Source organism: Pristiophorus japonicus, chromosome 3 (assembly GCF_044704955.1).
Source record: "Pristiophorus japonicus isolate sPriJap1 chromosome 3, sPriJap1.hap1, whole genome shotgun sequence".
Lineage (NCBI taxonomy): Eukaryota > Metazoa > Chordata > Chondrichthyes > Pristiophoridae > Pristiophorus > Pristiophorus japonicus.
The window spans coordinates 38,120,571-38,134,114 of NC_091979.1; the positions used below are offsets into that span (position 1 = coordinate 38,120,571).

At 41.4% G+C, this 13,544-nt stretch overlaps 1 protein-coding gene across 6 annotated transcripts in view; it reads left to right on the top strand.

Moving 5' to 3' along the window:
• The window catches only part of ptpn4a (protein tyrosine phosphatase non-receptor type 4a), a 287,492-nt gene that overhangs the window by 257,417 nt on the left and 16,531 nt on the right, over window positions 1-13,544 (top strand). For all 6 annotated transcript variants that reach the window (XM_070875277.1, XM_070875279.1, XM_070875282.1 and 3 more), the window contains 3 exons: window positions 3,790-3,936; window positions 6,998-7,126; window positions 12,282-12,430. In XM_070875277.1, coding sequence (XP_070731378.1) covers window positions 3,790-3,936; window positions 6,998-7,126; window positions 12,282-12,430 — 425 coding nt within the window. The remainder of the gene's footprint in view (window positions 1-3,789; window positions 3,937-6,997; window positions 7,127-12,281; window positions 12,431-13,544) is intronic.

Sequence of the window (13,544 nt, forward strand, 5' to 3'; positions counted from 1 at the left end):
GTCGCTTTTCAATCAATAGTCATGTCCGTCTACTTACTTCATAATACGCGTGAGTAACTAAAACGAGGCATTCTCCTCCTTTTTGTTTCTTTTCTGACTCCCACCATTTTCTTTGTTCAGTGGATGGGGTGTCTGGTTTCTAATGTTATTTAATCATTATTTCAATTAGTTTTCTATTTTTGTCTGCTGGGTACTGTCAGAGAACCCTCTGGTCCCCACTCTAGTTTCTCACTTCCCGTGGCTATTGGTTGTCAGCGGTACGTCCCTTACTTACTCATCCTGAGTGAGACCGTTACTTGCAACCCATTGGTTCAGTGGTACGTCCCTTACTTACTACTCACGAGTGAGACCGTTACTTGCAGCCTATACCAATTATCAATCGCAACGTTACAAAAGACACACTTCTATATAACTGATCGCAATTGTTTAACCTGGGATCTTCTGCTGACTACTTGAAATCTCGGCCAGGCCTGCAGATTCAAATTTCTCAGGCAACTTACACCAAACAGATTTCTGCCCTCGTCCTAACTGCGTGATAATTAAAACGTGATATGGCTTCCATCTGCTGGTGTCCGCCGCCCGCTTGAAATCCTGCCAACTACGCCAATAGTGGTGGAGTATTTAATATAAATACTAGACATCAGGTCTGTGTTTGAAGATTCTAGCAGTCTTTATTCGCACCTGTGGGGAGGTGACCTGCTATGGATCTAGCCAGGTCACTGTCCAAAGATACGTAGTTTCAAACTACCTTTTATACAATTTGATTAGTTTAAAGCCCGCGTGCACCGTGGTCAATTTCCTTCCGCGTCACATCACTAGCCTCTGTTTTCTGCCGAGCTCGCGTATCATTAAGGTACTGCCTTCATAACCGGAAGAAGGTATGACTGATGTGACCACAATCTGTTGCTACCATGAACCTTGCTCAGACCAGGTAGCATCCTGTTAATGGTTCACGTGTGCCCCATTGTTCTGCTTTTCTACCCTCCTAGGCCCCTTGTGTTCCATTTCTAAGTCATGCAGCTTATCTCAGTTAGTTCTTGCAAAATCAACATGTTATTCTCAACTGCCTATTAAGCGAACTAAAAGCTGACCACTGCAAGCAGCCTGTTAGTTCATTTGAACCCCAAGACCCCTTCTTAACCTATAATAGCAGAGCTCGAAATCCCCACTTCAGTCATTTATCGCATTACTATTTGTGGGCGCTTACTGTGGGCTGCTGAGTTTCTGACAACAGTGACTGCACTCCAAAGGTATTGCTTTGGGATGTCCTGAAATCAAGAAAGGCATTTTCTAAATGCAAGCCTTATTGCTTTGTGCTGATAAAACTCTCCTTTTCTTCACATAGTTAAATATGCACTTGCTATACTTTCATATACAGTTAGTTGGAAGCTGGATAAACCTATTGGCTGTTGTACCTTAAAGCTTGAAGTGCCCCTACATTGTCATTTTTAGAGACCAGACATTAATACCATATTAATGGTATTCACAAGTGTTTTTTCTGCTTTATAAGGTTTTTAATTTTTATTTATTTTAAGCAGCCAATAATTTAAAGACTGGCTGTGATCACACTTGGTTGTGCTCCATTTATCATTGTTCCAGTTGTACAGCAATTTAAGGGCTATTTGAGGAGTGGGAAGTACAGCTATAAATTGAAGCTATTGCTGTTTGCTGTACTGCTGATAAGTTTCACAGCAGGTGGCATGATTTTCCTTCGATTTCTAGATGATTAAATATTTGTATAATCATGGTAGCGTCTATAATCCTTGAAAGGTAACTGGCCAGGTGGATATTATGGTTAAGGCGGCGTACGGAATACTTGCCTTTATTAGCCAAGGCATAGAATATATGAGCAGGGAGGTTATACTTGAACTGTATAAAACACTAGTTAGGCCACAGCGAGAGTACTGCGTGCAGTTCTGGCCACCACATTACAGGAAAGATGCGATTGCACTAGAGAGGGTACAGAGGAGATTTACGAGGATGTTGTCTGGACTGGAGAATTTTAGCTATGAGGAAAGATTAGATAGGCTAATTTGTTTGTTTTCTTTGGAACAATGAGGAGACCTTATTGTGGTGTATAAAATTATGTGGGACCTAAATAGAGTGGCTAGGAAGGACCTATTTCCCTTAGCAGAAGGGTCAACAACCAGGGAGCATAGATTTAAAGTAATTGGTATGAGGTTTAGAGGGGATTTGAGGGGAAATGTTGGTGGGGGGGGTCTGGAACTCACTGCCTGAAAGGATGGTAGAGGCAGAAACCCTCATAGCATTTAAAAAGTACTTGGATGTGCACTTGAAGTACCGTAACCTACAAAGCTACAGACCAAGAGCTTGTGGAATTAGGCTGGATAACGGTTTGTCGGCCGACGCGGACACAATGGGCCGAAATGGCCTCCTTCCGTGATGCAAGTTTCTATGATTTCTATGAAAATGAGCAATTCAGCTTTTTAAGTTACATCTTCAGCAATTTTTGGAACATGGGGACAACCTTTTGATTTTGCGACTGAAGGTTTTTTAATTTTATGCCTTCCATTTTTCTCTTGGAATGAGATTTATTTTTCCTGACGCCCCCTGCCCCGCCTTGAACTCCCCAAACTGTTCTCTTTCCCCAGCGAAGAAGGCAGATGGTCTGCTCCAAAGGCTGTGCCTGTAACCACCCACTCTCTGACTAATGGTCTGAGAGTCAGATATATCTAAGACCAGGAGCCACACAGTCTTAATAACCACCTTAATTGGAAATCAACACACTAGAATATACAATGTTTTGTAGATTAAAATTATAGGTGCTGGTCTTGCATGACTTTCCACTTTGGAGCTTGGTTTGGAACTATACAATCCTCTGATAGGCAATGCCACGTTGGTGAATTTGCATACTGAACTAACGGTTATTTCTGGCTCTCTGGAATGAAGCAAATTTGACCCTAGTGTCCCTTAAATGATTGTGTAATAGCAATAATAAAAACAGAAAATGCTGGAAATAGGGCAGGCAGCATCTGTGGAGAGAGAGAAACAGAGTTAACGTTTTGGGTCGATGGCCTTTCTTTAGAACAGTGTGCTTTGCATTTGCTAAAGCAGAGATTAAATTAAGCAGCCACAGAACAGAATTAATTATATTTAGGAAGCAGTCAAAACTTGCATGACTTAGAAGCTACACATGGAAGTTACAGTTTTTTCAATTTTGAATCTTGAATTGACAAATTTGAGCTCTAGGTTCATAAAATCACAAAGTGAAGCTATCTTAAAAGATAGAAAGACTTACATTTTTATATAGCACCTTTCACGGCCATCAGACGTCTCAAAGCGCTTTCCAGCCAATTAAGTACTTTGAGTGTAGTCACTGTTGTAATGTGGGAAACGCAGCAGCCAATTTGTGCACAGCAAACTCTCACAAATAGCAATGTGATAATGACCAGATAATCTGTTTTTGTTATGTTGATTGATGGATGAATATTGGCCAGGACACCGGGGATAACTCCCCTGCTCCTCTTCGAAATAGTGTTATGGGATCTTTTGCGTCCACCTGAGAGCAGACAAGGGCTCTATTTAACATCTCATCCGAAAGACGGCACCTCTGACAGTGCAGTGCTCCCTCAGTACTGTACTGCAGTGTCAACCTAGATTTATGTGCTCAAGTCCCTGGAGTGGGACTTGAAACCACAACCTTCTGACTCGGATGCGAGTGCTACCCAATGAGCCACAGCTGACAGTGTGGGCACTAAGCAAGGAGTCCTAGGCTGGAGAGGTTCAAAGACTATAGTCAGCTGTAATTTTTTTTCCTTAATTTTACAGATGGAAATCCCTTCCTCCAGTATAATAAATCGGTACATTGCTTGTCAGGGGCCTTTGCCCAGCACTTGTCCAGATTTTTGGCAGATGACTTGGGAGCAAGGATCCTCACTAGTTGTCATGCTGACCACCCAAGTGGAGAGAGGCAGGGTAAGTAAAATGAATGAGGATTGTTTTTGTACTAAATGAAAGTTGTAATTTGTGTGGTCCTGTATAATCTTACTAAAAATCTTATGAAGTTGACATTTTTTCCAAAGGTTAATTTTGTCCCGGGTGTCCATTAGAAGGATATGTTGATAGAGTGAGATGAAGTAAAGTGGGAGGTGGCTGGTGTGGAGTATGAACACCAGCAAATGTTGGGCTAAATGGCCTGTTTCCATGCTGTAAAATTCTATATCGTTTAGTTCTGATAAATGTTGGTTATTTTCAGTGCTGTATTATTTAATTAGTGAGTGTTGAGGGAAAGATTCAGTTCTAATTAGATTTGATGGAACGTATCAGGACAACAGTTTAAATGTTTGTGCATAATTAATATCCTTACCTATGTCCACGGAATTGTGATAGTCTTAGATTTCATTTGATCTAAATTTGTAGATGTTTGTAATTCAGAAACGCAAGGTCTGTGTGCTGTGATGTAAATTGCCAGTGCAAATTTATTACTGTTTTATTTAAATGCATCAGTGTACCAGCAGTTTATTTGCAGCTGTTGTCACTAAAGTGACTTCCGATTGATACCACAAAGCGGCAGCTCAAATTTCATGCTGTTCTTCTGCTCCCAGCAAACGAAAATAGAACATGATCTATAATAGTACTACTTCTGGTGGTATTCATATAATGGTACTTGTATTGGGGGATGGAAGAGAAGAAATCATTTATACTTGGGCTCATGTAGGTGGAATATTTGACTTTGGATTTGGTTACTTTTTTTAAATCACTTTCACTAGTTTAACGTTTAGCCTCATTGACCTTGGATCGATGTTTTAAATCTGTTAATATTCCCCAAACTGAATTTAAAGAGGAGCATAATTCTGCCCATGTCCCTCTGAATTGAGGAAGACTTGCTTCCACTTTAAAAATGAGTCTTTGAGCGTGTCCTTGTAATGTTTCCTCTGCCCACCTTTAGCTCGTTTGCTGTGAAGGAGCTCTGCAAAGAGCACTTGCTTTGGGAGTCTCGTGTCTGGCATGCGAACTATGTGGCCTGCTCAGCGAAGCTGATCGAGTGTGGTCAGTGCTTCAATGCTGGGGATGTTCGCCTGGACGAGGACACGAACGTTGGTGCGTCTGTCCTCCCAGGGGATTTGTAGGATCGTGCGGAGACATCATTGGTGGTATTTCTCCAGCGACTTGGGGTGTCTACTGTACATGGTCCATGTCTCTGAGTTATACAGGAGGGTGGGTATTACTACAGCCCTGCAGACCATGAGCTTGGTTTGTTCCTATGGGTATGATTTGGAGGATTTTCTTGAAACGAATTCAATTTTAATGCTAAGAGTCATCTGTAATTGGAAAGAACAAAAATATAGCATCCAATTTCTAGATTTTATACATCAAGCAAAGATTAGGAGTAAATGGGTACTTTTCAGAATGGCAGACAGTGACTAGTCGGGTACCGCAAGGTTCTGTGCTGGGGCCCCAGCTGTTTACATTGTACATTAATGATTTAGACGAGGGGATTAAATGTAGTATCTCCAAATTTGCGGATGTCACTAAGTTGGGTGGCAGTGTGAGCTGCAAGGAGGATGCTATGAGGCTGCAGAGTGACTTGGATAGGTTAGGTGAGTGGGCAAATGCATGGCAGATGAAGTATAATGTGGATAAATGTGAGGTTATCCACTTTGGTGGTTAAAAACAGAGACAGACTATTATCTGAATGGTGACAGATTAGGAAAAGGGGAGGTGCAACGAGACCTGGGTGTCATGATGCACCAGTCATTGAAGGTTGGCATGCAGGCGGTTAAGAAAGCAAATGGCATGTTGGCCTTCATAGCGAGGGGATTTGAGTACAGGGGCAGGGAGGTGTTGCTACAGTTGTAAAGGGCCTTGGTGAGGCCACACCTGGAGTATTGTGTACAGTTTTGGTCTCCTAACTTGAGGAAGAACATTCTTGCTATTGAGGGAGTGCAGCGAAGGTTCATCAAACTGATTCCCGGGATGGCGGGATTGACATATCAGGAAAGACTGGATCAACTGGGCTTGTTATTCACGAGTTCAGAAGAATGAGAGGGGATCTCATAGAAATGTTTAAAATTCTGACGGGTTTAGACAGGTTAGATGCAGGAAGAATGTTCCCAATGTTGGGGAAGTCCAGAACCAAGGGTCGCAGTCTAAGGATAAGGGGTAAGCCATTTAGGACTGAGATGAGGAGAAACTTCTTCACCCAGAGAGTGGTGAACCTGTGGAATTCTCTACCACAGAAAGTTGTTTGAGGCCAATTCACTAAATATATTCAAAAAGGAGTTAGATGTAGTCCTTACTACTAGGGGGATCAAGGGGTATGGCGAGAAAGCAGAAATGGGGTACTGAAGTTGCATGTTCAGCCATGAATTCATTGAATGGCGTTGCAGGCACAAAGGGCTGAATGGCCTACTCCTGCGCCTATTTTCTATGTTTAACACGTTTTGGCCCCAAATTGATTCAACATGCAATAGAAAATAGAACAAGAATGGCTATTCTATTTAAATTCTTAAAATTACCTCAATCTCTGCATTTTTTCCAGTTATGCAATAGATTGCCTCAAGGGAAAATTAACCATGTTTTTAACTTACTGGAGCAACATTAAAGTTTGTTCTCTCTTCGCTACTTGTTTTATAGTACACCCGTTATAACATGGGAATCCCTTCATATCTGATTATTTATTTTTCCCATTTAACCTTGTCCTTGTCTGTGTTTAATGAATCTCCCTTGTAATGTTTATTTCAGTATGTCTTTAGGTAAATGCATAAACCTTTAATTTTGTGATGGCATTAGGATGCATCTATACTGTATTTAAATGTGCAGTTAGTTTTTTTTGAATGCTTTCTGAAATCTCTACTTTGGTTCCCTCTGTGGTAATATTGAAATGCAGTATGGTTAACGATTTATACTTTTGTGTATGGGGTTCCTGACTAGGGCAGGAGGTGCCAATTTGTACAGTAAGTTAAATTTGAAAGTAGTTTTCTCCTTATTGAAAATAATTAAATTGTATTTACATCAGTTAACTTTCTCTACTTAGGTCAAGTGTCACCAGTATTGGCCTGAGCCTGCTGAAAATGCATCATACGGGAATTTCGAGATTGATTGTCACTCAGAAGAGGGGAACCCTGCGTACGTCTTCAGAGAGTTGACTTTAACTAATTTAGAGGTAAGGTGACTGTTGAGAAAGGTCACTGTGAATGCTCTTCCCTGTGTGATCTGCAAACATACCTGGTACACATCCCTCTCCAGCACCTGCCTGCCACCTGGCCATGCAGGCCTGGTACTTGTGCTATATGTTGCCCAGCTCAGTACCGCTGGCAGAATGATTGCTAATAGTGCCATTGGGAATATAACCACTGCATGCCCTGCAGTAATCATTGACTGTTAAACTTGTCTAAACATATTTTATCTGCCTCAGTGTCTCTGGTATGGATGAAGTATCTTAATTGCAAACACTGGATCGTCTGAGGTCAGTCATAATGACATGGTTGGTTGTAATTGAGTGGGCAGAAACTGTAAAATGTATTTCTTTTTTAAAAAAAAAAAAGCCTTTTGTTGTAAGGTACCGGTACCAAATCACGGAACAGAATTTACATCACTGGTGTCAGTTGGAATGCAGAACAACCTGTGTAGAAAGTACTTATGAGCCATGCTAATTGTCTTTCATACTAAACTTAAATTTTATTTAAATCTAGGGATTTTCAGTGAGTTTATCCATTGATTAGCTGAGTCATTTGGACCAAGAAAGCCCTAGGTCCACTCCATGTTCTATGTTGTTAGCTGATCTTGGCAAGGAACTGCAACCAATTGCTTTTTTTCTTCAGTGCACTACAATTGACCTCCGTGCCGCTCGGGTATGAGAAGGCAAACTAACCATGCTTCCCACTTCTGATTACTATCTAACCACCTCTGATGGAAGACTGGATATGTGGAAGTTCAGTGAGGAGAGGATCAGACTCTGATGCCACTCCTCTTGATTAAACAGGGGGCATTGGAGGGTCACCAGTGCCTGTGGAACTGTACTCCAATAAGGAGTCGGCACCCTTGAGAGGAGGGGAGAAAATGAGCAGAAATCTTTGTTCATGCAGTGTCTGGCATGTTTTGTGGATTGATATTAAACAGTTTTTAACATCAAAAATGTCTGCTGTAAGAAAAGCCTAGTTATTTGTTGCATCGCTTTCCAGGCATTACTGAGGTGTTTCTCCCATAAAATTCTATTTTCAAGTCCAACTGCAGGACTTGCGAAGCTTTAGTGTGATGAATGGGGTGTTGCTTATCTTTGATGTGTGATTAGATTTGTAATGTATGTCCAAAGTATTTGGACTTTCAGAAGGCTTTCGACAAGGTCCCACAAGAGATTAATGTGCAAAGTTAAAGCACATGGGATTGGGGGTAGTGTGCTGACGTGGATTGAGAACTGGTTGGCAGACAGGAAGCAAAGAGTAGGAGTAAATGGGTACTTTTCATAATGGCAGGCAGTGACTAGTGGGGTACCGCAAGGTTCTGTGCTGGGGCCCCAGCTGTTTACACTGTACATTAATGATTTAGACGAGGGGATTAAATGTAGTATCTCCAAATTTGCGGATGACACTAAGTTGGGTGGCAGTGTGAGCTGCGAGGAGGATGCTATGAGGCTGCAGAGCGACTTGGATAGGTTAGGTGAGTGGGCAAATGCATGGCAGATGAAGTATAATGTGGATAAATGTGAGGTTATCCACTTTGGTGGTAAAAACAGAGACAGACTATTATCTGAATGGTGACAGATTAGGAAAAGGGGAGGTGCAAAGAGATCTGGGTGTCATGGTACATCAGTCATTGAAGGTTGACATGCAGGTACAGCAGGCGGTTAAGAAAGCAAATGGCATGTTGGCCTTCATAGCGAGGGGATTTGAGTACAGGGGCAGGGAGGTGTTGCTACAATTGTACAGGGCCTTGGTGAGGCCACACCTGGAGTATTGTGTACAGTTTTGGTCTCCTAACCTGAGGAAGGACATTCTTGCTATTGAGGGAGTGTAGCGAAGGTTCACCAGACTGATTCCCGGGATGGCGGGACTGACCTATCAAGAAAGACTGGATCAACTGGGCTTGTATTCACTGGAGTTCAGAAGAATGAGAGGGGACCTCATAGAAACGTTTAAAATTCTGACGTGGTTCGACAGGTTAGATGCAGGAAGAATGTTCCCAATGTTGGGGAAGTCCAGAACCAGGGGACACAGTCTAAGGATAAGGGGGAAGCCATTTAGGACCGAGATGAGGAGGAATTTCTTCACCCAGAGAGTGGTGAACCTGTGGAATTCTCTACCACAGAAAGTTGTTGAGGCCAATTCACTAAATATATTCAAAAAGGAGTTAGATGAAGTCCTTACTACTAGGGGAATCAAGGGGTATGGTGAGAAAGCAGGAATGGGGTACTGAAGTTGCATGTTCAGCCATGAACTCAGTGAATGGCGGTGCAGGCTAGAAGGGCCGAATGGCCTACTCCTGCACCTATTTTCTATGTTTCTATGTTTACATTGTACATTAATGATTTAGACGAGGGGATTAAATGTAGTATCTCCAAATTTGCGGATGACACTAAGTTGGGTGGCAGTGTGAGCTGCGAGGAGGATGCTATGAGGCTGCAGAGTGACTTGGTTAGGTGAGTGGGCAAATGCATGGCAGATGAAGTATAATGTGGATAAATGTGAGGTTATCCACTTTGGTGGTTAAAAACAGAGATAGACTATTATCTGAATGGTGACAGATTAGGAAAAGGGGAGGTGCAACGAGACCTGGGTGTCACGATACATCAGTCATTGAAGGTTGGCATGCAGGTTAAGAAAGCAAATGGCATGTTGGCCTTCATAATGAGGGGATTTGAGTATAGGGCAGGGGAGGTGTTACTACAGTTGTACAGGGCCTTGGTGTGGCCACACCTGGAGTATTGTGTACAGTTTTGGTCTCCTAACTTGAGGAAGGACATTCTTGCTATTGAGGGAGTGCAGCAAAGGTTCACCAAACTGATTCCCGGGATGGTGGGACTGACATATCACGAAAGACTGCATCAACTGGGCTTGTATTCACTGGAGTTCAGAAGAATGAGAGGGGATCTCATAGAAATGTTTAAAATTCTGACGGGTTTAGACAGGTTAGATGCAGGAAGAATGTTCCCAATGTTGGGGAAGTCCAGAACCAGGGGCCACAGTTGAAAGATAAGGGATAAGCCATTTAAAACCGAGAATTCCGCAGGTTCACCCAGAGAGTGGTGAACCTGTGGAATTCTCGACTACAGAAAGTTGTTGAGGCCAATTCACGAAATATATTCAAAAAGGAGTTCGATATAGTCCTTACTACAAGGGGGATCAAGGGGTATGGCGAGAAAACAGGAATGGGGTACTGAAGTTGCATGTTCAACCATGAACTCATTGAATGGCGGTGCGGGCTCGAGGGGCCAAATGGCTTACTCCTGCACCTATTTTCTATGTCAACATTTTAAGAAACCCTTCGGGGGAGGTTTTGGCAAAGGGCTTTTTGTCATACAGGCTTTGAAACTTTTTTCCCCCCTTTCAGCAGTCTGTACTTTGTTGTAAATCTATAATTCACACCTTATAATACAAAGAAAAAGCACAAGTGCTAGAAGTCCAAATTAAAAACAGGAAATGCAATGCATTTCAGGTGCTGGCTGACTTTCTCTACATTTTATGTTTTTATTTAATTTGCTGTTCGTACACCTTTTGCTGCTTTTGTACAATGCAGCTAATGGTAGTGGCCAGGACGACCCTTTTTTTTCCCCCCAAACAGTCTTTCTGGTAGTCGCCTTTAATGAATGTATCCAGCATATGTAATGCTCGTGCATTGGAAACTAGCAGTGCAAGTATGTGCCCCACAACATTTTTTTTTTTAAAAAGGTAGTTAATATGTATTGTACAGACATCCTCTTTCTCCCCTTCCCCTTCTATCAGAATATAAATTAAGCCTTGCAGTTGATCTTTTTCCCCTCAATTTAATGTTTGGTTAATAATTAGGATCTAGAGCTGTAATCTGTGCTCATCATTAAAAGTTTCAAGAAGCAACCTATACACAAATTAGAGCCAGAACTTTCAGGTGTGAAGTTAGGAAACACTTCCACACACACGATGGTAGAAGTTTGGAACTCTCTTCCGCCAACGGCAATTGAAGCTAGATTTTAAATTCTGTTAACCAAATGTATTAAGGGATATGGGCCAAAGGTGGGTATATGGAATTAGGTTGCAGATCAGTCGTGATCTCATTGAATAGCGGAGCAGGCTCGAGGGGCTGAATGGTTTACTCCTGTTCCCATATACTGTGAGGCAGCCCTGTTAACCACAAAGCATCAAGAATAGACTATCATCCCTTTTGGTCTGTTAGTTTCTCCCCTTGTACTTTTTTCTATCCTGCTACAGGAATCCTAAAATTTAACAAAATACTAAACCAAACTGAAGTATTTCAAATTTATTTTTTTTTAAACGTCCTTTGCACACTGCTCTTTGCCTTTTGTTTTACCAGGCTGCTAGACACCGGTATTGGTATTTGGGGAATATTAACAGATTTAAAACATTGATTCAAGGTCAGTGAGGCTAAAAGTTAAACTGGTGAAAGTGATTAAAGAAAGTAACCATATCCAAAGTCCAATTTGAATTGGTAAGGAACCACTGAGCAGAGGAAACTTTGCAGACGACTCCACTCCCATTGTATTGGCAGCATTGTCTGCATTCAAGTGGGCCATCTGATGAAATCTGCTTCTGAAATGCTGATCCAAATACTGGTTCAACTATAAGATAGTTCTGTTTTTCTTATTACAATCTAATTTTGATTTGTTTCATTCAATAAATCATGTCCAAGATACTCTACCCCCATCTGAAATATCTCTAATGCATTTCCAGACCTCCAGCTGTGATTCTGTTTGTGAATGCTTGCAGCAGTAATCATAATGCAAGTTGACTCTTGCTCACTTTTTCTCACAGATGAACTGGGGAAGCTCTCCTCAGTAATCCTGAAGTGCAAATATGAGACTGGATTCAAAGTCAAATCTCCTGATTAAGATTTGAGTGGTTTCAAAAGCTTTTAAACTACCAAATGCACTTTGAGTGAGATTAATATATCTATCTGACCTAGATTATGAGCTCAACCACTAGGCATGAGCCTCAAACTCTCAATCTTTAAACGTGAGGCAAGTTGAGGCAGATTAAATAAAATGGCAGCCATTTGTAGTCATGAACCTGCTCCTACACACATTCTATTTTGAGAAAATAAACTTGAAGGAACTACAAACGCATCTGGTTTGTCAAGTTCGTAAATTGTAATCTTTTGCAACTTCACAGAAAAATGAGTCTCGTCCACTCACCCAGATCCAATATATTGCATGGCCTGACCATGGTGTTCCTGATGATTCGAGTGATTTCCTGAAGTTTGTGTTGCTTGTTCGAGAAACACGAGTTGGCAAAGATGAACCAGTTGTTGTACACTGCAGGTAAATGTTTAGCTGTTTACAAACTAATCAAAAGAACAGTGCTTAGTGATGAATCTAACTGAGTAGTCAGATCCAAACTGAGAAATTGGGCCCCTGCTAGAGGAGAAACTTCAAATACTTTTGGAATCCTATTTGTTATGCATTTTTCTACAGTTTGCAATTTTTAAATGTTTAAAATTGTATGATAAATGAGAACCTGCTGCAGATTTTATTTGAGTATCTGTTTATGTTCCAGCTTTATGAAAGTGGCTTATCATTTTGGGTTACCTTTGGTGTCTACTTTATTTTTTAATTGATTTTAAAAAGCCTAGTTTAGCTCTGGAGAATGCTAATTATAATTATTATATATCATGTTGGTTACAAGGCAATAAGTTTATCCAAGTTTTATACATTACTAATTATTAAGTAGCTATTGCATAGTATTTACAGCACAGAAACTGATCATTCTGCCCAACAGGTCCATGCTGCTGTTTGCTTTTCTAATTAACTTGTGTTTTCCTGAAGAAATTTCAGTGGAGAAGTTTCACTACCTAATGTGGAACTGAGCCATACTAATAAAGAGGATACCACCTTGGTCACCAGTCTATACTGAGATAGCTGATCTCAGCCAGAAAAGTATAAGGGCTACAATTGGGCTAAACAATTCTTGGCTAGGAATGGGGGAGGAAATCAACCGAAGTGTCTCTTCCTCATCCAGTGACTGCAGCTGGAAAATAGGCCTGTGTGCAAATGTCAGATGAGGTCAGGTTTAAATAAGGCTGTGATGATGGGCAGTTCAACAATGGAGGACAACACTCCATGTGTGGCCTTATACAGTGGTCACTTCAAAGTACTGAGCAGTGATCATCTATGCAATCGTAACATGACACGAGATGGGACTATCAGGTGAGATGATGAGGATGGGGAGAAACTGAAGTGGGCAAAACCAGAGTGGAAGGGTGGGGAGGGGAAGGTTTACAATATAAGATTTGGTAGTAACACTGGAAAGTGGCTATTATGAAGTGAGACATATTTAATTATGTTTATTACTGGCATGGTTCACGATTGTTGGATTGAAGGGGCAGCTTTCCATCCAAAAAGTGTTAGAAACAATAGAACTTGTTTGGCTTGCATC